The 26,060-nt window shown below is 42.2% G+C and overlaps 1 protein-coding gene across 2 annotated transcripts in view; it reads left to right on the forward strand.

The window, feature by feature from the left end:
- The window catches only part of If (integrin subunit alpha inflated), a 61,347-nt gene that overhangs the window by 14,945 nt on the left and 20,342 nt on the right, over window positions 1–26,060 (forward strand). For both annotated transcript variants that reach the window (XM_071784518.1, XM_071784519.1), the window contains exons 2-4: window positions 1,285–1,406; window positions 7,588–7,706; window positions 21,362–21,533. In XM_071784518.1, the coding sequence (XP_071640619.1) occupies window positions 1,285–1,406; window positions 7,588–7,706; window positions 21,362–21,533 (413 nt within the window). The remainder of the gene's footprint in view (window positions 1–1,284; window positions 1,407–7,587; window positions 7,707–21,361; window positions 21,534–26,060) is intronic.

The following is a 26,060-nucleotide window of genomic DNA, read 5'->3' on the forward strand; positions in this document are numbered from 1 at the left end:
CGCGCTCTTTTATTTCCGTCTTTCCGGGCGTTACGGCTGGGCCGGCACGCGGACAATAAATTATCATGCGGATAATAAAACAGTCCTCGAAATACCTGGTTCTAATTATTCTAACATCGGGGCTACCGCCGAATTTGTGGGAGAGGCGCTCGCTTAAAAAAGGCGTCTTCCGTTCAATAACGGTAATGGTCAATTTGGCACACGAAGCGGCGATCGTTAACGTAATTGAAGGTGTCGGGCGGCACCTTCGTTACTTCGCCGCAGTTTTTTTTTCTCTCGCGTCGGCCGACACTTAATCGCACTATTTTATTGACGCCCAGGCCGCGCTGTCGTTAAGATTAATTATGCGTAGTAAAAGTTGCATTAATAAAGCCATTTTCGCGAAGGAGACCTCTTCGAGTAATTAGGACGCGTTGCAATGCTTTCCCCCGGAAATGACTAGAGTAATTATAATGCCTGCGATTTTATAGCTACCATTCACGATTAATTTCTTATCGATATTTTATCGCTGTTTGAAAATGCGTTACGACTCGTTTGAAACAACGCCGTCATTCCAATTAATTAGATTACAGATCTTACGAAAAGATTACACGACAAAAAAAATTAATTCTCATTCTGGCGATCGAATAGCATACAGTTGATATAGGTAATGGAAAGAAAAAAGGACGGATGAGAAAGAAGGCTTAAAAAGGATCGATGTAACGAGCAAATCGGAAGAAGCCTATTAGCGATATGAGATTGCGGGTTAGGAATAAATCAGATTGTAGTGCTCTCTCCATGAGAAAAGATAGAAAATTATACGAGAGGCAAATATGCTACGATCGTGCGCGCGTTTGATGACTCTTCTTGAGGATAGTATTGCCTAGTTCAGAACGCGTAATTGGCAGTTCTTGACGTCTCAATAGTCTCTGGCAGCTGTACCTGAGATTTTGACAGCGAAAGCTGTTTCATCGAACACGATTCATCGTCCATCCATTAGCCGGACTTTGCCGCCAGATCTTACGCCATTGATCGAAATAGTCCACGCTGACTACTGACCTTAAATCTCGCGGACGCACTGCACGTGCATCCGTTATCGAGTGCCATTTAAATCGATACAAGTGATAATATCGATGAAATCAATCGTGGACGTGATTGCCTCTACAAGACAATTCGCAATTGCGAATTGTGATGTCGAAACAAACAAACTTATATCGGAGCGTAAATCGAAGCTGTTATAAGCGCGCGTTGCTTGCGCGTAGGTATTCGATTTCGCTGATAGCGTGTTATTTATTTTTCTTTCAGGGCGGTCGTGGGCGCACCGGAGGCTGAAACTGCACAGGCCGGCGTCTACCGAGGAGGCGCAGTCTATAAATGCGATATCGCGGCTGATGATAGATGCAACATAATCCATTTCGACGATAAAGGTAACGAAATCATCGACGTTGATTATCTTAATTTTGACAGATGACGCGCTAATGGGGCTTCAGCTACGTTTCCTAGAGATCTAATTTTAGGCGTTGATTAACTACGGAACCTCTCGTTCAAACATCAAAAACTTAATTACGTAATGTACACCGCTAACTTTTGCGCGTAAAAACGTCGAGTATATTTCGTGAAGACAGTGTCAAATAATGTTGCAATATTTATAGCAATTAATAACGTTTTTAAAAATATAAAAGATAAAGTTTTTCTTCTTGTCTTGAAATCTTTCGACTCAAGCGCACTTTTGCGTCTTCGCCATTAAATGTTAAAGCAGTAATTCGCAGTGACTCGCGCATGACATGCTTTTATCGGTGATTGACAGGTAGTTTCTTTGATTGAAAATAGTACAAAGTTAGCGTGCGCTCGTATAAATATCGGTCGAGGTGAAAGTAAATTTAGGACGGCAAGCTCTGTCGCTCTGTCCACATTAATCCGGGACTAATTTAGATTGCCGCGTCAACCGCGCCGGCGTTGAAACATTAATACGTTTGCGAAGCGATGTAACGACCTCGCGAGATTCCGCATGCTCGATCGCGTGTGACATAATTGGCGATTCATTGAGTAAGTAATTGAGCGTCGTGAATTCGAAACCACGGCCGGCCGGGGGCTCTTTGGTGTCGCCGGCTGAAGCTCGCTGACGTTCTTCGGAGAAGACTCGATTGGCGAGCGATCGCCGCGGTCTGGAACGCTTGATCGTGATTCACGATCGAGAATCGGCGCGACAGGACCGGTTTTGGAATTCACTCGGGATAGACTGACGGAGACAATCGAATGATGCGCGCGAGATAATACTCCGGACAGATGCTAATTGCGGATGAGTGCCACTATACCGCGATTAACTGCGCCTAGATTAGATAATTAGCTGTTTACCATATTAACTTTTCGGACTTTATTCGAACGTGCAAAAGTAAAAGTATTAGACAATGTAGATTTTATTATTCTATTGCAATGAGTCTACTATTAATAGACTCTAAAACTTAATAGAGCTGAGGCTCAACATAGGAATGGTTTTATTTCTATTTGTTGCAAACTTAAAAGTTATAAATCCTTATTTTAATAATCCCATTAATATATGAATTGAAATAGATACGGTTCGTTGTACCTTTAAGATTAATTTAACATTTTTTAAACGGTACTTAGTGCCACCTTAGATTTATTTGAGGGCGTTGAAAGATACAAATAAGAGGTTTCCGCCTCAGGTTTGGCCGGGCTGTCCTGCGAGGCAGTTGACCCACATTCTACCTTCCCTCCGACGTTCGTGCGCCAGCGTAGCTTCGTAATCTCAAGAAGTAACCGGCGAACTGGTTACAGTACGCGCTATTCTTAGTGCCAATACACCCACCCTGTCGTTGACCCTACCATATTTCGATGCTTGGCAATTGCCGCACGTGACGTCGCTCACTGACCACGCATGATATATCATGCTTAGAATTTACGTCGCAATTTATGTACATGCGTATAAGAAGAATTCTAAGTCATATTCAAGACATAAAGTGCTCTCATTTATTAAGAATCTATATCTAACGTTATCATCGACGATCAACAATCGTATCGAATCGGACAATAATCTTGTAATTAAGTGAACTAGATCCTTAGAAAATATCTCAATATTGCTTCAGGACAAGAAATATCTTACATTAAACTTTTTGATTAATGACTAACGGGTAGCTGTTGAAGATGATCGTAAATTCGGTTTATATGGGTCTATCTATGTCTTGATTTTTATCACAAATGATCTTAACAGAAGTTCCTCTAAAGTGATCTGATTAGTTAAGCTCGAACTTAATGTAAGGCTATTTAAACGTCGCCTGGAAAATATCCCCAACGAATCGGATTACCGTCGTAAATTCGCGTGCTCTAACTGAGAGAACTTCGGCCGCGCTCTCCGCTTCATAAATCCGCGGGGAAACGTTGCGTAGCGAGGTCTCCAGCGGGACGGTAACGTGCGCGCGAACCAATTAAAGCGGCCGCGTTTAGAGCACATCGCCGGCTCATAAAGTTCCCTGCTAAGCGGGCGGGGGGGGGGGGTTAAAAATATTATTCGCGTCATGCTCTCGCGCACGATGTGTAGTCTTTCGCGCCGCTCGTAAACACGCGCGCGAGTCGAACGCGCTAATGCAAATTAGCGGAAATAAACTCGCGGCGTGAATTAGACGCGGTTTACACACCTCGTAATACCGTCGTATCTCGACTGGTAGCGATCGGCGACGCGATACGGCACGATCTCGATATTCGCGCGCTTGCAATGTTATAACGCGACGCCAGCTGTATATATGCGTATACGCGCGAAAAGAAAAGCGAGATTGCCGGGCGCGAGCGCACGATCGGCCAGGAAATTACGCGATCGGGCGCGGCGACCGCCTGATTTTACGTTGTATTATCCGGCAAATGGAGCGCGAACGGGATCAATCGGCAATGAGGGATCGCGGTGTGAAAGGAGCGATCGAAACGCGCGGCAATACAATTCTTTCTTTTTAGTGCGTTCGCGCATGATCGAGAAGATAGAAACGCGCGGATAGTTGAGCCGTGATATGGCTCGTGGCTATATTCCGTGAGAAAAAATATGCTGTTCGCAATATGTGCATTCTCTTGGGATCTTAGATGAGGTCCTGATTTCTTGGACGTAATCATTTCTTCGCATATGGAGCCTTCTCTAATATTCGATATTCAATAATTTGAAATTATACAAAGAAATGTACTAGATTCAGCATCTGAATTTTTCATATATTTTGTATCATCACGATGCACGATGCGGTCAATTACGAGAAAAAGAGTTTGCGAGCAAATTAAATTAAATTAAACGAGCGAAATAAGACGATTAATAGTTAAAGATCACACAGACCGAAATGACGACGGGGCGGAACAGCTGAACTAATAAAACCTAAACAAAACCGAGCCACCCGCGCATGAAATTCCCGCGAACCTGTTTTCTTGAAGAAATCTATTTCTGTTCCCATTCTCGATTTCATCGATTTGCGTTCGCACGAGGATCGTATCCGCGCGCAGTAAGAAGCGGGACTAAAGCCTTCCTCTGGTCTTTCGCTCTGGTCTTTTGTTTTCTCTCCGCCTCCGTTCTTCTCGGCCGCGTGGAAACGTTCTTCACCCGGCTGTGCATACAAGAAGATCTCGAGTTGTACGTCCAATTAGTCGATTTTCTCCTCTTCCATCGCCGGCGCTATACCATCACGCCTGCGAGCGAGCACATTTCACTTTGATTATCAATTAGGCCGATCGCACGGTCTATCTTTCCATGATCTTGTTCAATTAGGATCGTAACCAGTAGCAATGTGTCGTCGATTATTGCACGCGCGATGAAGAAAACATCTCCGATCGTTTCCCACCCTTTGCATATTGCGTGGAGCCTCGTCACGCAAGACTGCATTTTCCGCGCGATCATTGCTCGCGATATTGTCGAAAGGCTGCTTTACGATGCGCGTTGGATTCGAATCGCAATAATTGATGATCTTGCGCGAATAGCTTTAATTTACATTGTAGATATCAGAGCTGAAAGTTGCTTACACATACATGTTTATATTTAACGGTGTACTAATAGTTACTTAACATTGATAAATTAATATAATTTCGGCCGTGTTTTGCTTTCTTTAGACGAGTCGCTTTTTTCGGATTACATACGCGGATTACACGAGCGTTTCTAAACTGCCGCTGTATAAATAATGACGTTTCAATATCGGGATCGAGGAAAAGGATTACGTAAAATCACGATTTGCTTTTCCGAGAACGCCGCTTTGCGGATCCGTATTTCTTTCGACGTTTACACTGTCGCGGTTTAAAATAGTGGTGGGTTAACCAGCGTCCGGATTTACAGTATGCCGTGGAAACTTGCGAAAGGAGTCGCTCTCGAAAATAGCCGCTGCCTGGTTTCGCGATGGTGTCTCGACGACAACAACATTATTATTACTTCGACGAAGAACTTGCCATAATCGGTAATTTATACAGAACGTCTAATTTTAGTCGCGGTTTCTTCGAGAAAACCGCAGTCGTTCCTTCATACATCGTTGAAACGTTTTCTCCAACGAGAAGAGAAATGCAGCTACTCTCGAATTTACATTTTTATTCTTTTTTTCCTCCAGTTTCTTTATCTCAATTTTGTAATTATTATGTTTTATCAGTTAGCTGATGTATCATTTACTCTTTATGTAAATATAAACATTTGTTAAATTCAGTAACATAGGGAAGAATGATAATCAAGATTAGATGAGAAGGTCGTTTCCTTGTAATCCGTGCAGAACTACACTCGATCTCTCGCCTTCGATCCTTATTTGCGATGTATCTCGCTACTCCACCTGCGGCACGTCCAAGTGCCAAACGATCCTCTCGATCGTGTATCGCTGATTCTGCCTGCGTACGAGGAAGAGATCTCGTCCAGGTCTCCGAGGTCACTCACTCTACGGCCATTCGAGCGAATATACGTCGTCTCGAGGAACTCCTCTCGCCTTACGCTCTGCCGAGTATCGAAGTGCCACAGCCCACAGCGGACTGTCCGGAGATACTGAGAACCGTCCCCCGGCAAGAAGCCGACGATGCCTAATACAGAAAACCGTAAGACCGTTCTGCCCTAGCCCTACCTCTGCCAAGGTACGGTGTTTCTTGTCGCGTACTGCTCAAGGACTAATTTCCGAAGGTCGAAAATACTTCACAGTTGCACGAATGCACTCGCGACTGTCCGATCATCGCGGATACCGATGAGAAATGAAAAGGCACAGATCAATGAGGCGGTGATCAAATTATCACACGAAGTGTATTCTGATTTATAATTAATTTTAATCGTAAGAAAGTCAGTTTATTTGTAACTGAATTGTAATTGATATACGAAACAAAGTTTTGTTAAGCACAGAGCGTGTTGTTACGAAGATAGTAGTTGTCGAGGGCGAAATTAATTCTGACAATTGAGACTGTAATCACTTGTCTGCTAGTTTCTCAGTCTTGACGATCCGGTAAGCCCGGGTAAGCATTGGGAAGCGAAGGACAACTTCCCTTTAAGAACTAAAGCTGATCGATACGGGCTAACGGGTTCGCTAAATCGACAAGAAAAATACAGAACGCTCTTAAGGCAGCTCCACTATGACACCTGTCCGCGACTCTTTTCTCGAGATCATCGAACGATAATTGCAAGGTCGACCTTACGTGGCGTGACGTTGTTGAATCATTTTCATTAAATAATAGTCAAATTATTTATCAAGATTATATCTCTATTACGTATTCAGGATAGAACATCTTTCTCTCTTATTTGTAAAATGCGAGAATGTTTTTTTTTTATGAATATTACAGAAGAGTTAGCAAAGAATCTTTCTCGTTCTCGATGTGTGATTTGACACACTCGTGTTCTCCTCGTTCGAACAAATCAAATTTCTTTATCGGATGAATGTATCTTTGTAATCCGTTTTCGACGATGATGAAGGATAATAAGGGAACCTCGAGAAAGAAACGCAATTCACGAATCGATCATTTTGTATACTCCTTGTCTGCCCGATACCGCGTGGCTGGTTTATTCTTCAGCAAATTACCTTCCACAAATGGTACCTTTGATATGATGAATATCACGAAGGTTGAGTTCGACCGAGATTAACCCTATAGCGAGATTACCAGGTGCAGACGTCAGTAAGACTCGTCCTTGCCGCTTCATACCATTCGGTTTTACCGTGTTCGCTTCATCTTATTCAGCGACATATTAGGTTACTTCCAGTTAAGTGACTGCCTGACAGGATAACTAGATACTAATTCCTACTACCGATACGACGTCTGAGTAACCGCTCGGAGTAATCCGAATGGATCTGAAAAAATTATTTTTTCTTACTCTTCACAAAAGCACATCCTTTTCTTAACAGATATGACAAATTTGCAAATAAATGTATTTCTGAACTCTTTAACATTTTAAATAAACATGAAACTTATTTATTTTTTAAAAATCGATTCTTATAAAATTTAAATTATTTCTCTAATTACTTTTTCATTAATTGTAAATGCATTAATCCACTGGTGAATTGATTATATCTTGTATTTAAATTTTTATGATACGTATAGCGATTGCGTTTTTATAACTTAATGTCTACAATATGTCATGTAAATTATCAATAATATATTAAAAACATTTATTTATTACAGGACACAATCACGTCAGAAATCCAAATATCGCTGGCGGTTTGAGCCAGATCGACAACAAGACCCTGCAGTGGTTCGGCGCCACGGTCTCAGCTTCTAGCAAGGACGGAGGCCCGATTCTGGTAAGTCCGACCTCCGATATCGAAATGCACGACTTGCATTTTAACCGTCAGACGTCAGCGCGTTAACGGTGTAATAATTCTTCGGTATGGTAACGCGCGCGCGACTGCTTAAGGCGTAGCAACGGTAATTAATTACGCGCGTGGCCAAATGCAACGTTGGATTTTTGATTAATGAGTCGAGTTGTATTCAATTGATATTCAATTGACATAAGCCTCAATTAGAAGCATTAAAGTACATGACGATTTAAAATATCTGACTGATCTGAGATGGGAAATTTGTGATAAAATAATAATTATTAATGATAAAAAGATTATACTCATTTTTGTTGCAAGAGTTCATAATTACAGTGGATGTTAACTCTTTAATTGCGCATACATTGTGTTTATAATTCTTAGAAATCCCAAGGCGTTATACGAAAGCTGTTTAACGAAATAAACGATACACTCCAATGAAAACAGACGATGGAGACCTAGTTGAGTTACTCTCTCAGTGGAGAGAGAACTCTTGCTTTTTTAGAGGATTAAATTTCTTTTTTTAAACGAATATAAGTAAGAATAATTAGGAAAATAGAAACGTGAGCAACGAAGAGATCGTTAATTGCAATATCTTCTTTAAATTTTCAATATCTTCACTCGTGGGATTTATAACTAGAGGTCTCGGATAGATCTCCTGAGAGATTACAGACGTGCGTTCCCAGAAGGCCGCAGCTTCTATTTCAGGGTTCGAAAACAAACGAATTCCCGGTGCGCGTTCCACGTTTCGTTTGTGATGTTGAGACGTCTCGCGAGCGGGTCGAATTAGCACGGAATTCAGAAGTCAAGTTATTTACTTTTGATGAAGCAATCAGGTTACGCGGTAATTAGAATCAAGAAATATTTGTTGCAACGTTAGAAAAACGTTTATTCATATTTAGCGTGATATGTAGCTACTAGATTGGGAATAATAAATTCATAAAGTTTATTCATTAATTTCTATTTTTCATCTATATAGATAGTGAAAAATATAATCTAGGTATCTCGAAACAGATGGAATAGAACTTATTTTCTCGATTACATAACAGTATGTATGAAGTAGTTAATTTTCAAGTTACACCGGTTTACTTCTCCGAAACATGAAATTATGGTCCCTTCGGTCTCGTGAAGCTGTCTTCAGCGGCGTTCTCTCGTTATCTGATCAACACTCGCCGTCCGCGATACGTGTTAAAGTCATTATCCGCCCGCTCGCAGCTTCCACGCAGATTTTCGATTCAGAGTGCGTGGCGGAGCCCCGTTACGACGAGCCGGCACGTTCGCAATGTAACGCCGGCATGCCCGTCGCCCTCGTCTTGCGGGATGCGCTTCTTGCGACGGGTATGTTGCCTGCGCAAGCGAAAGGTCGGACACCAATCTAGCGCGAAGATCTCTGCCCTTCCCGGGAGACCTGGGCCCCCCTTTTTTTCCCTTCTCCCCCTTCAAACCGTGCGGCGGCCCTTATGATGTACGAGCCGCCCTTATCTATCTTTATGTGTACTGCTCTACGTTGCACGCATGTGCGTATGCTCATCACGCGCGGCTGCGGTGGCCCCTGTGATGGCGGATGCGAAGTTTGAACGCGGGAGAAAGATTGAAGCGGGGAGAAAGGGTAGTCAGGAAGCGGCGCTTGCAAATCTGCAGGCGGTCGGAGTGTATCAAAGTTTTCGGCATGCACAGTGAACTGACGAATAATTAATTTCGCTATATTACTTCTACTGTCATCTAGTTAAATGTTACATATATTTTTATTATTTTTTCCTTTTATTGTCTTTAAACCTTTCAACCTAAAATATCCAATAAGTATTATTCTATTTATATTTCCTATAAGTTTATTCTATTTTACAATACGTTGCATCAGAGGTCTTTCACGAAAATGGAAGCAATAATTAAGATTACGAGGTTTCGAATCGGATCGCAAAGTATCATTCGACCGCTCGTCGTTCCTCGAGTCGTTCATAACGCTGTAATAATCCCGAGTGATTGCTCGGTTAAAAATGATACGTGGATGACTAGGTGGATTTCGAGGAAATTCGATACGGTCGGTCAGAACGAGTCGGGGGCCCTCGTGACGGGCGATGGGTGCGCGAGCGAGGAAGAAAGTCATAAATAAGGCTACATTCGTATGTGAAAGGCGTATTAGCGACGATTATCGTGCTCGCGTAATTTTCACATAGCGAGACGTCGCCGCACGCTATCCCGTCAACGACATTCCCATCCTTGCCTGACGCGTCGACATTATGCCGGAATTATCTACTTATTCCAGAATGCGAGACCGCGCGTTCCCTGGTAAACGTACGGCTTTTTCCGCGATTACTCTTCCTCGCTTTCTCCATATCGCTTTTGTGGCCCCTCCTCCTCCTCTCGCCCTGCTCCCCGCCCTGCAATTAAAGATAAGTAATTACTGCTGACAGATAAACGCGAAGAAACGTGCCTCGCTTCTTCGTTCTAAATACTCTCCTCTTTCACATTTTCGTAGAACTTCGTTCTTTCATGTCTTCATTATTGTCCACTATACTATTGGATAATTAATATTAAAAATTATGTATACAAGATATGTGTATGGAAAACAGCGTGTTATATTGTTAAGATAGAGGGGATTAAAAATAATTCACTAATCTATTGGTGTAGTTGGGAAAAAGCGGACAACATGTCGATGGCATGCGATCACTTTGTTCCTATAGACTTCTAATAGGTTCCTTAAAATAAAAAGAAAAGAGATTCATAAATCCGGTAAAACTCGATTTATGAGTGATTAGTCTCTTCGAGAAAAAGATACAGCCGGTGGAAGTTGTCGAGTGTCTTCTCTTATAATATGACCGGAGGTGCGCGCGTGAGATGCATGTACGACCGTGCAGAAACTTTAATGCGTCTGTCTATGGCGCTAAAACAATGTGTCGACGCGGCTACCTTATTCCCGTCACGCGTGGTTGACGTCTATCAGCGAGTTCGATGTCTTTCGAAAATCCATATGCGAACGTGAGCACTCAAACTCGTGTCTCGCTTGATCCGAATTTGAACATCTCTTCAATGAAGGTGATTGAAACGCGATAAATCTATCAATCAATGTAATAAAGCAAATTGATGTCATTCTACAAAACAAATAAAGCTTCTCTTGTGTGATTTCTATCTTGACTTGACGCATATAATCTGTTTATATATAGAATCATAGAATTATAATTTATCGAGATATTCGAGTATTTATGTATGTGATCAAAATTATAACAAGACAAGATTTTTACAAGTTGAATAATTGAATATAGGATTTTTCAGTCAAATAATTGAATATAAAGATAATTATATTTTAACAGAATCCAATTGATTTTCTTTCAACACTGTTATGCGATATGTAACTTTTGTCCAATACGAATAATTCGTACGTATTAAATCAACTGACGTTTAACATGGCTGGATAAATATTGTCCTATATGTAAATGTCATGTAGATACACACGCGCAATCGGATAAATGTCTTCTCTCGCTTCTGCTTACGTTCTTTTTGTCGCCACCGCGAACAAAGGTCGAGCCCGTGAGTATCCGTGGGCGGTTGTCATCTTATCGAATAGAAACTCGTTAATGCTCTTTGTCGATTGCCATTGACGGATAATGATTCGTCTTCGATCTCTAGCGGTGAATTTCACGCGCTCAACTTGTCGATCACCTCGCGATCGTCACGCTACTAATTGCCCTCGAGACAAAAGATCGCACGCAGAAGCCGCATACGAAAGGTGGACGAGGGTTCCGTGAATGCTGGAAGGTATTAGAAGCTTTATGCATCGATATTGTATCTTCTACATGGTCATGGTCTAGGTCGTCTAGGTCTCGCAAAAACTACATAGATTTTTTATATTTCTTTTTCTTAAAATTCAGTCAAACATGGATAAGGATTAAATAAATTTAATTTTTATAGATTTAGAATACTGTCATATTTTATCCTGACAAACATGATTTAGGGCTCTTGTAACAAACCGACGCCTTGGCATTATGCGATGCCTCGTGCGTCGTTGCGATTTAACGAGCTGGTGGTTACGAGGGCGGTACCAAAAGGTCGCTCTTCCTGGTTGCCCTTTCGCTCCTCTACGTACAACGTGTGTCGGAGTAATTCCGCAGATCGCGCGGAATGTTAGGTCCACTTCATAGTCTTCACATCATCACGCGAGTCGGCAAATGCGAGGTCCGCGTCGGGATAGAGACCAGGACCACTCGGCGGGACCTTTCACCGCTGGACGCATTCCTCCCTTTCGCGCATCCTCCGGCGGACGCATCATCCACGCGTTCGTCCTTTTTTACCGCGATCCAATTCAACGGCACTTCTTAATCTGTTTTTTTTTTGTCGCACCCCCTCCGATCCCTCTCTCTCTCTCTCTTTCTCGCGATCTACCGACATTTCAAAGATGCAGCTCTTGCGTTGATTGTTGCCAGATGTTTCTTCTTTCGACCCTTTCTTCGGCGCACTCTCTTTCTCTCTTGCCAAATAAAGCGAAGGTACGGTTCGATACATTGTTATTTGATGCGAGATTTGACGATGTACTTTCTATTGAATGATTATTCCTTATTGCTATTATGATTTTACTGATTCAATATCGTGAAAGGCTAAAATCAATCGAGTAAATATAATGATTCTCCCATTACAGACATTATTATTTGATAACTTTCTTATTGAAGAAAATAATCATTTTTTTCCAAAAACCAATTTTAAATCTGAAACAAATTTCACGTAGAAGTAATAATTTATAAAATCAATTCTGCATAGCCATTCAATTTTAATCCAATTCGAAATTGCCGTATCGTAAATTTCGTTGCACTAACATGACGTTTGATTTTGATTAAATCTGCAAGGAGAAGATTCGGCGGATGCGGTGAGCGATGCAGAAAAAGGACTGGAGCCGAAGAACTCTTTAGAGGCAAAAAAGCGTCCCGCCGGGTGAAGAGGGACAGAAACGAAGGAACAATCGGCAACAATAAAATATAGTCGAGGCAGGACGATAAAGTCACGATGTTGTTGTCTCCGTTGGCGGGTCGCCTTCGCTTTCGCATCGCCGTCGCCGTCGCCGTCGTCGTCGTCGGCAAAAACGCATCGATTAAAAGTTAAGCAAGTCCAACCGCGCGCTATCAAAGCAGAGGACAATCGCGACCTCAGCGACCCGGTCTGAAAGCAGAGCCTTGTACGAAATCCTCGTCCCCTTTCGCCGTCCTTCTGTCGAGCCCCCTGTGTAGCTGCCACCCGCCTTCCCTCCTCCCCCGCCTCTCCATTGCCCTTTTATTCGTGCTCTTCGTCTTCTGCCGGCCGGAGTTCGTCGTTCACGTTCCGCGCCACCTTCCGCCACTTCATCCTCGTGCTTCTCCCGTTCTTCATTCTCTGATGCTCTCGCCCTTTTTGGGAATTGGCGGGTTCCTGAGTGCGGCGCGCGATGGGTCCGAGATCGTCGTTTGTCGGCGGCCGCGAGAATGGAAATACCATTGCCAGACAGAACCGACAGGACAATGTTCGAGAAATTCTCGCGGCTATGCGAAAGATACCGCGTGCCGTCGTTGATCATCCTGTCCTCGTACGTGCCGCCGATCTTTTTTAAGTGTTCGCGCATCGCGCAGTAGGGCATTAGTGATCGAGATAAAAAGAAGACAAAAAAATTCCTTCGAAAGATTGAGATAGTTGTACATTGTCTTTACCATTGTGCGCTGTATCGTGGCCTAAGTGCGCGAAATTTAGCCATTACAATTGATCAACTGGCTTACAATTTGGAAAGTATTATAGCCTCGACATTTCCGTAGCTTAGAATTTTTATTTTCTCGTTACATTCTTGAAGTAATGTGGTAGTAGCGGAACTTTCTGTATATGAAGTCACGGAAAATGTCAGTCGTAAGTTTGCTAGGTATAATAGAGCGCAATATCTCGATCAATCTGCTATTTATGCGGTTATAGTCCATTAACAGGAACTATTGAGAACAAGCAATCATTTGAATCAAACTTGATCTCTATGACAATGGAAATGCGTAAGAAAATGACGTTAATTTCTCGTAACTATATATAGAGTCGAAAATTAAACTCATCGAGATTACGTCAGTTCAGTCTCCGATCTCTTCGCGGCTCGCGCTCGTTCGGATCAGAAATAAATTTCGATGACTTCTTGTTCGCGAATCAACGCCTCGTCCGCCTCCCGATGAGAAGGCGGACGAGAGGGAGGGGGAGCTGAAGCGGCAGAAGGATAATCCAGCGGACGGACAATACGCATTCCGGTCCTGTGTTTTGCCGGCGGGACAAATTGCGACGCCCGTTAAACGCCCGCTTTTTGCCCGCGGCGCGGTCTTTCGTGCCCTCCGGACGGCTCATATGGACGATGCACTTTGTTGCGTTCATCCTGACGACGTTGCCGTACGTGGGATACGGAAACGTCGTTTCTGACAGTGAGAAAATCTCGCGAGACATTTTACAGCGAGATTTTTCACATCGAGGAGAAAAACGTTCGTATAATTATTTCGAACGGTTATATTTTTATCTTCGTGCAATGATACTTGCGTATTTCTTACGAAATAGCGCGTTTTACTTTGTTTATTTTCGTGTGCGTACTGAAATAGAAAAAATATATTTTAATCGTTGAATACAGGATTATGAGAAACTAATTGTGGAATTTATCGCGTACGCGTTCGCATCGATAAACGATATACTCATGAAATTCTATCTTATGATTATCCTCAAGTTCTGTAGGCGGGTTGAGCCATTGACCGATTGATAAGTCCTCAGGCCTCTTTAAGCAGGTAAATCTTGGACGAACAATCTGAAACGCCTGGCCGCGATCCCGCGGCTGGACCGGCACTGCAACCGCATGATGTATAAATAATGTTGTGACTCACTGACCACGAAGTGAGTCAACCTCGAAACTAAGGCGATGTGCTCGCGCAAAACCACCTCCGTCTTCTAGACTCCACCTTCATCACGTAAATATCCCTCTTCCGCCGCTCTGTTATCCTGTCGCTCGCGAGAGCTGTTTTTCCCCGGCAAAAAGCTGGGAGCCAGGTGAAGGATGTTCCTACGGGAGCCGAGCAAATTCAGACGAAAGAGCCATTCATATATTTCCGGATAATTTATTCGCGCTTCCAAAAGCGGTAGTTGCCCCTCTTCGTTTTCGCTAATTTTTTTTTATACGAACACAGAATATACTCAAGCGACTCTTTAGTGGTCATATCGCGAGATAAATAAATTGTACCCATAGAAGTTTGCGGCAGAGTTAAGCAAATTTTTGTTAATTGTCTTGTAAAAGAGATTATAATAATAATTGCAGAATAATTATAATTCATTTATCAATAATGACATTAAAGAAATAACGAGAGAAATGGATATAATAATACAGGAAATTAATGGGGGATGAGATAATCTCTCAAATGTGTATATTTATGTACCAGAGAAATCTTGAACGTTTAAGTTATTGAGTTTTATCTCGACCGAGCGAATTTTGGTACTTAAATGCACACTTATTTACAGTTTAATGTCGCCATCAACTCGACAAGAAATATTGGCGAATCAGCGAATTTTTCTTCGCGATCACAGAGTGAATTCCGCCCTTAATTCTCGCTTCGTTGTCATTAGTTTAATTCGGGATAAACAAAATATCTTAAAGTTTGTTACGTACAGGGGACGCGAGTAGCGTACGACGTTTTATGACCGACCATTACCAGGCCATTTCGTCCGAATAAAATCGGCTTTTGCCTGTTGTTTCGTTTTTACGTGCCACTTTCCGTGTGTTTTACTGTTCGTTGAGTTCCGGGTATGTCTTCTCGGTAGCCTAATGCGTTTCTGCTGCAACTCGAGTGAGAAGAATATGTGAATATACGTTGCGTTAACGTTACGACGAACTAACAATAAGTCACAGGTCGGTAACCGCGAGAGCATGACTCCAACATTTGTATGATAAACACGGAATAACACTAGAAGAATTTCAAATACGTCTTTTGTAATTTTGTAAAGTATTCATTTTTTAAATGTACATACGTTTTGCATGTACATTATAACAATGAAGATACGAAATGTCAAAGAAACCTCAATGAATATAACGCATAATACGATAACACACTTTGCCAAGCCAAGAAAAGTGAGATTTTTGTATTATCAATTTATTTTCTTATATCCGTTGAGTTTGATCGATCCGAAATAAAAGCCAAGAGAAAAACTTGGAGAATTATTCACGGCAATCACAGAATATGAATCTGCCCTTTAAACGGATTGTCAACCGGTTAAAAATGCAGTTCGATCTATCCGAGCGAGCGTCGTTGCGTGTATTCGACCCGAGATGACCTCGTTCAAGTCCTCAAAATAACTTTCGCTTCCGTCGAGGCGCCCCATCGAAACGATACCCTCTTTTCTTCTTCAGATTTATCGATCGAACGCAGATAAAGCGTATCGGTGTTCGCGTTACCGTAAAAAAGTCCCATAATTTGTAAGTCGATTGCCTCTTTTCATGGAGAATCAGCAGACGAAGCTTCGCTTCTTTCTTACGAAACACGCGCATTTGTTTACCGAAAGTTCTAAATTTTTTCAATTTTAATATCTCTGGCAAAATCCTTGTGCTTTTCAAAATACGTACGTATTGAAGTTTACACGGTTAAAATCTGATGTGCAAAGATTCAAAAATTTCTGGAAGATTTTAACATTTGCTAATCAGGTCATCCGATGCGACTTCTTCGAGAAAGGAAGAATGGGAAAAACCGCTGTTTACGTCACTCGAGTCGAAAATAGATTGATGCCTGTTTGTCACAAGGTTGAATCTGGCCTAATGTTGTCCTTAAGGTTCTAACTTTACGGATTCGAAAACATATATAGTCCTGCATGGTCGTCCTATTCTTTATTACGTTCGACCTTTATTGTTCAAAACATGTTACGCACGTGCGCGTCCAGGCAACCGTTGTCGCCGCCGCCGAGGTCCTAAAGTACGCTCTGATAAGTGCATCGAGCATGGGAAGATCTTGCTTGGCCAAGCGAAACGGTGTTGCAGATTACAATAACGTGTCTCACCATTTTATGCGCGTTGTATCTATAATGCACTTGCCCTGTAACGGAAATGAAAAACTTGTAGATGCAAAGAGAGAGAAACTCGAGAACGCCGATATGCGATTTTCAAGCAAGAAGGATTTTCTGAGGCAGACGCCGCAAACGTCTGGAAACCATCTCTAGAGACCTTCTTTCAAACGTTCTTTGGGCGTATCTTAAACATTTCGTAGGCTTTTGCGCTGCTCGGTCGAAGAGAGGACCGAGTGAAAAGGGAGCTCTCGTTCACTTTAACGGCCTGTTTAAGGGCGTTTCGTGCATGGGCCGACGCGACGGGACGGGGAAAAAGTTCCGCGGCGCCGCGCCGTACGGTTCTTGCGCGTTGCCGTCGCGTCGGTGAAAGACGAGGAAGAGCGGCCGAGTGAAGACATTAAAAGTACCGTGTCATTAACCATCTTTAAGCTCAAGTGGTCCTTTTTAATGAAGAGTAGATCGCGCGCGCGCGTGCAATCGGAGAGGAGTAGCGAACGAGGCGAGGCGGAACGCGCCCGCCGCGGTAGACGGATATTATTATTCCCTTCCTCCCGTTCTCTTACAATTAGACGCACGTTACTTTCGTCGGGGCAATTTCATTGCCGCGAGCTTCCTGCCGCACGAAATGCTTGTTCGAAAGCGGCCCGTGTACACACGTATACACCATACACATTGTTATTTCCCCCTTAAATTCTTCCGCGCTCTTTAATGAAGCGCAAATCGCGAACCAGCCACACCTTCGAAATTTCATCACGTGGGTTCCTCCGAATCATCATCGCGCAGTCTGATTGTCTGATACACGACTATTATGCCGATGTTTAATTATGTTTGCGGGACTCCTTTGTAATCTTCTTCATGCACCGTTGCACTGTATCTAGGAAACGACTTGAAAATTAAATGTTATGGATTTTTTAATATTTCTGTCGTGGGATTATTCACGTTACTCTTTAGAAAATATTTTGCACAAAGCGATTCACTTTCGCTGTAGAAAGTATTAAAAAAGAAATGAATATTGCAGAAATATCTTGGTTATTTCTTTTATCTCTACAAATTTTGAACGACATTTATTGCGTGACTTTGTCACGCGAAAGGAAAACAGTATCTCCTAATTTCTCGTGGTTATGTATTTAATCGTCGCCCTAAATATACAGTCGGTTTTCATGGAACTAATTTCCGGCTATTAGCAGTGTTTGTTCACGGCGATTTGGTTGCGCAAAAGCCGTGAGGTCGAGCTGCCCTATACCAGTCAAAGGCTCGTCTTTAGTGGCGTATCGCCAGCGGCATTTAGATTCTTCTGTTCTATCTAATGAACCGCGAATTATTTGCACTTATTGCGAAGCACGAGTTTTCGCATCGTCGAAACGCATTATCGAGGCTATGAGACCGGAGCTTCGTTCTATTCCACCTCGCGCTTGATAATTTATCGCATTTTCCAGCGATTGATTATTTCCAGCTATTGTGCTTTTAGTCGTGCGTAAAGGAAGCCTTCAAGACTCCTAACGGCATGCATTCTCGTCCGCGTGTCAATGTATCATGTTGCATTTCGAAGGCAGGATTTCTGGTATTTCTCAGACGGAATAGTTCTTATTTTTACACTTTCCCCCCCTCCCCGAGCAAAATCGCAGTATATTTTAACGTATAAAGAATAATCTTATTGTTTGATGAATGTACAATGCATAGATTGAAATAGAAAAAAAAAAAAGAATAATGAAACCTTTGTCTAATGCATTAGACAGATTGAAAAATTAGATTAATATTTAATTAAAATGGAGTAACAGAGAAGAATTCTCGTTTTGTCGCCTCTTCTTTCCGCTTTTAATGCAAATTCCTTAGGGTATACCGCATGCGAAATAATACATTAACTTTGTCGGCAGATTAGGCCTATCAAAGACCCGTATCAGCGAAGTACGACGAACGATTTCGGGCGTTCACAAACGGGCAGATCGCACGCACTAGAACGGACTCGAGCGATTGAGCTAAACTGGCGCAATGGATAAATTGCGGCACTTCGGCGCGTCGTCTTCTTTTTCTCGCGTCCTCCTCCGTCTTTCCTCCTTCGACGATCGTCGATAGGCCGGCCAGACCAGCAGCGTGACGATCATTACATTCAATCGGCCTGCGGTACTGCGCCGGCATCGTTTCAAAAGCCGTGCTCTGCGAACGCGAACAAAAACTTTCGCGGAACAATCAGTTCGGGTAATACCTCCTTGGCGAAGGGCTCGTCCGTACGAATTTGAGGTACACCGATAATGACGCGTCGTTTAAGTACAGTTACGTCCCTGATTTCTTCTAATTAGTCCGCTCGAAACAAAATGGATCGTCATTAAGGACGACCTTTTCCGATAATCTCAAGTACCGAGGATCCATCACCGGCCTGATTACATTTTCTTTAGGGAACGACTTAATCGGGAGAAAAGTCCTTTCGTAATTTTCGATTAAGGTTGGGCCACGGCAATCCCTCAAGAGGGATGCACATAATGACGCGCCGTTGTAACAGGCCTTAATTGGCTCGTAATTAATAATGCATGGTTGCGTGTGTGCACAGTTCCTTGCGCGAGCGTTACGCCCGTATAATTTTACTCCACTAAACAGCATCTCTCAGGCATCGTTCACGCGATTCTCGTGCATGCGGAATCAGCGTGCGTCTTGTTAAGGCCCATTTACCCAGGCGACCTTGAAAAACAGTTAAAATGTTGGCCAGCGACAAATTATGCAATAGCGCGAGAAAACACCGTGCTATTTCTGAAGCCACGCGTCTCGGAGCGATCTTTGGACGAGTTGAGATTTTATCATCTTTGTTATAATAATGCATAATAATGCAGAAATATGAAAGAAATAATGACGTTTCCTTGACGCTCTAGAATATCTCGCAAGGACTGTGTTATACAACCTCATTATGCTACGCCTAGTGGTAACCTTGAAAAACATTTAAAGTATATTAGCAAGTGGTACGTACAACGCGGTTCTTTATTTTCCCGATAAAGCTACACTTGATAGCACCCGAAGAATGCCACCGCCAGTTGCTTCACGATTTCAACGATTAATCGCGTTGATGTGCAATGTGCTTCGCGATGAGTTGTCCGGGCACGTATTTCGAGAGATTTACAACGTAGACCTGAGGCGTCGGGCATAAATACCGCCGTTATACCGCTTGCACGTACGTTACGTCGCGTTATTAAGGCCATCAGCTGCTCCTGGTTGGTTGACCAAGTACAGATTGACGTAATGCGACGATCATTGTGCGTGAGAGAGAGCTCGCGGTCAGACCGGACCGTCTAACGAAACGGTTTCTGCAATCGTCTTTCGGACTGGTCTGTGGCTGAAAAAAAACATGTCGCGAACGATAGGATCTTGCTTGAAATTCTAACGAGCAATTTTTTACAATCATTCGCTTGCAATCATGACTTGCTTACTTTCGATAACGGGCACCAGAAATCAAATCGAGAAAAATTATTTCAACCTTGAGCCGTCAGTTATTTTATGTTGCAGCTTTTTGACGTATGTGGGAGCCGAGATCGACTTTAATTGTATCTCTAATTGTACCGATATATAGCTAAAATTTTTCAAGTTTCAATTTAAGTTGTGAAATTACGGTGATAAAAAGTAGGAACTTAATTTTCTTAATTTTCTGCCAAAATCAACGTCGCACTTAACGTTGCGTTTTTTATTGAAAGAACATCCGTTCTGGAGGAAAGGATTGCATTACGTGCAATAGGGACTTTGTAAGATCATTCGTGCATTACCGGAATGGAATCAAATTACAGGTTGTCTATGTAAGGCGTACTTATGGGAGAATGGCCTAAGGCATGAATTTAATATTAATGGTATCTGTCTGCAATAATCGAATGTCTGGTAATGCATGATGTTTAGCGGCAGAGCGAAAATTATGCAGCGAAAATTATGCGGCAGAATGGAGTTTTTACCTCCTGAGGAATCATCAAAGTGCGCGAGCCGCGCGTATACGTAAATACGTCTGTAATCTCGCGGAAAGCGCGTATACACCTCTAAATGCGGCAATGATCCGTGCGGATTGCGCAATGTGCCTCCCGCGGTTACTAAACACGTCTGTATTCCTGCCGTACATTTATCGTTAAATGAGCCGTTAGGCAGAACAGCAATACGCAGTCGTATTTCCCCTATTGTGAGAGACGGAAAAGTATGCGAGACTAATTAACGTAAAACCCACATAATTTATCGCAGCCTCTTTTACGGCGCTACAAAGAGGAGATTCTAAAATCCTGTGGTCACGCCGAGATAATTGTGAAACGGTTGTGTATGGTAGAAATCTATCTTCCTGGCGATTTATACCGCTACACCGGCCGCGACTACGGCTCAACGTTAAATGGAAGGTGAGAATCGAGCCTTAATGCGCGATTTGTCGACGGTGATGCCGTCACACGTATAGGTGAGACTATAAACATGCCGCAACATGCGGTTTCAAGTTCGTCGTACGCGCGTTCCCTTTTCCTCCCCGATGTGTAAGCGCTTTTAACGACCGGCGGAACCGACAACCGGACGACGCGTGTTTTAATTGCGATCGAAGCGATCGTTAGAAAGCACAAACGACCGCGTCTCCGCGATAAAGGCAGTCGAGAGTCGTTAATAGCGGTGCAATCTCTGTTTTATGTTTGCAGGCATGCGCGCCCAGGTACATCTGGTTCTCGGTGTCGCAGCCGAAGTACGATCCCGATGACAATAGGTGGAACAAGGAATCCACGGCGGGCAACAGAAGAGAGCCAGTGGGCACGTGCTGGGTCGTCGCTAATAACTTCAACGAGTCGCAGGAATACTCGCCTTGTCGCACGAGTGAGTTTCCGAAAAGTTGCGCGCTTTCCCTTGAATTCTGACATCCTTGATGATATGGAGCAGGAAAGGAAATCAAACCATTCGTAATCTGTCTTTAACGTCAGACATACCGATAAATCGAACACTGGAATGTTCTGTTAAGACAAGATTTATTAACCTTTAAATGCGTAATTTTTCGTAGCATTCTAGTTTTTAAATAAATAATGACTGTTTAAAAGAAACCTAAAAAAAACGTTTTGAAAATTTTTCTTTACTAATTTGAACCCTTTACATATGGAAAGGCCCAAAAGGGCGTTCTCATCCAGAAGGGAAAGTAGGGCCAGAGAAGGGTCTTTACAAATGTGCAAAGCCGCGCGTTTTTAGGTCGAACTTTACAAGACAGAGTATACGGAGCATCGAAAAGTTGCTTTGCATATGTGCAAAGTTACGCACTTAAGGTTAAATGAAACAAAACCAAGAGCAGGACTTTACTTTATCTACTCTATATCAATACTTTATCTCAACGAAAACATCTCGTACTTACGCGTTATTTTAATACCTGCTGTCCGAAGAAAGCGCGCGATCTTATCACACGCCTCCGTCCTCTTCAATTGTTAACAAAACGAAAAATCGTTCTGAAGACTTCCCGTCCCTGACGAAAGCTTCACCTCGCGGTAAAGTAAACAGAGCAACGCAGGAGCGAATGTTTAATTTCCACTCTCACCGTTCTCTCCCCGTCGTCGGTATCGAACTTTCTCTCTCTTTCTCTCTCTCTCTCAAGGGCGGTACGATTTATAGTGCGCGCGTCGCGTTGCCGTCCGGATTTAGCTCGGTTTACGAGAAAGAGCGGGAAAAAAAGGAAAATATCTTTCGAGATTTTTGTGCGCCTGGAACTCACGTTCGCGACGTGAGTGCTATAAACATTTGTGAAACAGGCACTCTCGAAGACAGAGTCGAACGCGTCCTCGAGGCGCAAGAGGGTAGCTCCCGCCGTGTCCTCCTCCTCGCCGAGGATCTCACGAGGACGAATTTCCTTTGCGACACGACAAGGATCGCAGCCGACATACGGTCGTGTTCTCCAGGCATAGCGACCGTAAATACGTCACGTAACAGGATACTTCCTGCCGACGACGTAGGTCTGCATCGTCGTCTTAATGACAAAGGACATATCGATTTTCGGCACTGTCTCGCCCGACTTGGATGATTTCAAACCAATAATTAGCGATAATTTTACAGTACTTACGTCAGCGAGTAAAAGAATGGCGTACCCCCCTGCAGGAATGCAACCACGCTTAGCAATTTCAGATATTATATATTAGAATATTTAATTTGATTTTTTTTTCGGGGAAATAGCAAATAAATATAAGTGAACGTAATTTTATCACTGTTTTGTAATTCACGACATGGATTTTTGAAGCAATCACGAACTAAATTGAAAGAAAATACGTTATTTTATTTCCAAACATATATAACGATTTCAAATTTACTTTTCAGTTTCTAGGTTTAGTCCTTATTGTTCCTCGCGATAATAACACTGGTATTTTCTGATAACCTCCTGATATTTTCCTTGAAAAGTACCGTATCTTTTTATCTCATGGTTATCAATATGCGGGGACAAGTTGTCGCCAGGCATTAGAAATATTGACAGATACAGACAGAATGCAATGCGTTGTAAACCACTCATTGTTTTCGACCTGATATCGATCGTGCAATATTTCTTTGTACACTCCTACGTTTATTGCTGATAACCCACAGAAATTTTTTAAAATTTTCCACGCACAGATTCCGATTAGAAATTCAAGCTCAAATAAGTATCGCACTGGAAAACCAATGGAGAAATTCATTTTTATTCCAAGTTGGTTTTCTATAAATTTTTCTTCAGATTTTTCATGATTTTTGGAGAAAATTGGACCGCATTTTTTACTTAAATCCAATTAAATTCTAGAAAGTTTTATCTGTGAAAATCTTACGGAAATCTGTGCGCAGTTAAAGCCATGTAGTCTATATTGGCGTAGCTCTGTAGCTCACGAGTTTTGTTTGCTGGGACGCAAATAACATGACGCGCGTTTTTAGAATCGTACTTTCCTGTAATTAAAGTCGCGCGCTTTCTCACGCGCGAGCGAACATTTCGGCAACCGATTCCCCACCGGCTTTCGTCGACTCCACCGATCCTCCACCCCGTCGCTACTGCATGCTTTATGACACTTCCGGTCGTTTGAGGGAGAATTCGAATATCCGTTCTCTCTGTGCGCATTAAATTGAACGCAAATTACAATTGAATAATTAAATTAAACGGTGTAATTGGAATCTTAAGGCAATAAGTGAATAATTGAGCAGTGAATTTTTAGCAATAAAATTGACAACTATTGCTTTTAATAATTTACTATTATATCCAAATTAATACAATCTGCCTAGAGATTTTGCAATAAATCTCAATTTTATTCTTTGTTATATTTATCGATTTATTCAATTGATATGTACAAATTCTAATTTATGCGAAATATAAGACTGTATAAAATTAATCGCGAGATTTTGTAAAAAATACAAAAAAAACCCTTTTATAAGGGTGACGTTAGCTGCGTAACCTGGCAGCTTTCCAAATAAATATTACCAGAATTCACCGAAGCAATATCTTCGCGGAACACAAAGTGCGGAAGCGAACCCGCAGCCTCGATGACGACGATGATGTGAGCTCATCGTCCAGAAATTCCGCGACGACCGCGCAATTAAACAATTTGTAGGAGCCGAGTCGAGCGAACGAACCGCTTGATGCCGCTTTTCCCGGGAATCGTAGAGTCTTTTTAGCAAGGCGTTAGATCTCACCCGGAGTTTATAGCGTCGTGTCGACGTTACTTTATCGCACGCCCGAGTCTCGAATCAAGTCGCTCATAATCGCCTTTTCTGGAATTAAACGTCCATCGTTCTGCTGTCTGTTTGCCCGTCCGTTGTTGTCCACTTGGACAAGCAGAGGCGACAGCGGGGCTATCGGTGACTTTCATCTGTAATTTTCTTCGTAAGATCGCCATAACAGTTCACAAGTGGACATAGTATGAAATAGTTCCTAACACAAACAGCTTCTTTACAAACATATAATTCAACAATGTATAAACGAAAGGCTTGTTTCGATAGTGAAACAATTCTTTTCAAAGTATAACTCATTGCACTTTGAAAGATAGAAAATATTAAGGGTGAGAATTTTGTAAAAGTATATCTTATTTCTTATCTCTTGGACGATACTGGCAATTCCAACGAATTAAGAAGAATGATTACATAGTCGATAACGAGCTGTCTTGGAGAATTTTTACGAAGCATGATTACGCGGAAATCAGGTCGGATATCGCATTGTCCATTGTTCTGATTACCTTATAAGGCTGAAACGACACTTTAACCCTGTTTTGAACCTCAACTTCTGGTTAACCGGTGAATACATGTAATTCTAATGGGTTCTAGTATAGCATCTACAGATATTTATATAAACAACTGCGAAATTTATTTTTTGTTATCCTAATAATATTAATTACGAGGAATTGTTCTGCAAAGTAGCTCACGTTTTATAACGCGTTTTATAATGTTAGTTGCGGCTATGCTTTCTCATTGATTATCTTTTGTAATTATATATCTTATTGTCCATATATCTTGTTACTATATTTAATAGTCTCGAAACAAATAAGAACAAGTCGGGTGGCACGTATAGAGGAAAACATTTTTTACGTGCGCAACTGACAAAAGGAAGATAGCAATGGAGAATTACTTACAGTAAGTGCATTCCTCGATGAAAGGCGCTCGAGTGGCTCGGAGGAATTGGAAAAAAAAGAAAATAATAATTGGAAGGCGCCTCTCGGACCAAGGCGCTAACTCGGCACCGTTCTAACGAGGCCAATTAGCACTTAATCCTACTTGAATTACGATCGAGCTACCGATCTCCAGCGAGCGGCAGCATATTCCTTCTCTCTCGGTATTGCAGTTTCATTAGAATAATTTTTTTAAATATGTAATTATATATATCGTGCGTATTTTATTTCGTATAAGAAGGAAGAATGCGTCGTTCGATCCTTTGGAGAAAGGATTTCTTCTGGAATTACCGATATAAATTTTCAATATCACGCAACATTAATCAATTTTGTGGTTACTGAAATTATTAAAAAATATGATAAATTATTATATTAAGCGTTTATGTGATGTAAGATTGATTGAACTCTTAAGTGAAAGATTCTAGTTTCTTAATTGAAATTAGTCTTGATTGAAAGATCCGAATCTTCTAATTGAAATTAACTTTAATTGAAAAATTGATGTAGAAATGAATAAAAATTGCTTATTTTCACTGCGACCGATGCCCTATTTCTAAATAAAAGAAGTGACCCGATAATGCATATTGAGGATACGTAATCGCGCACCGACGACGCGCGCACACACGCACGTGGAACAAGAATTACAGTAGCTCCATTCATTCCTCGTAACTCGATTAAGGGTCGGTCATACAACTCGAGCTCGTCTCCTGTAACGCTCCGATTTCTTTATTATGCGCTTCGTCAAAATCATTCACGGCCA

Source organism: Temnothorax longispinosus, chromosome 7 (assembly GCF_030848805.1).
Source record: "Temnothorax longispinosus isolate EJ_2023e chromosome 7, Tlon_JGU_v1, whole genome shotgun sequence".
NCBI classification, from domain to species: domain Eukaryota; kingdom Metazoa; phylum Arthropoda; class Insecta; order Hymenoptera; family Formicidae; genus Temnothorax; species Temnothorax longispinosus.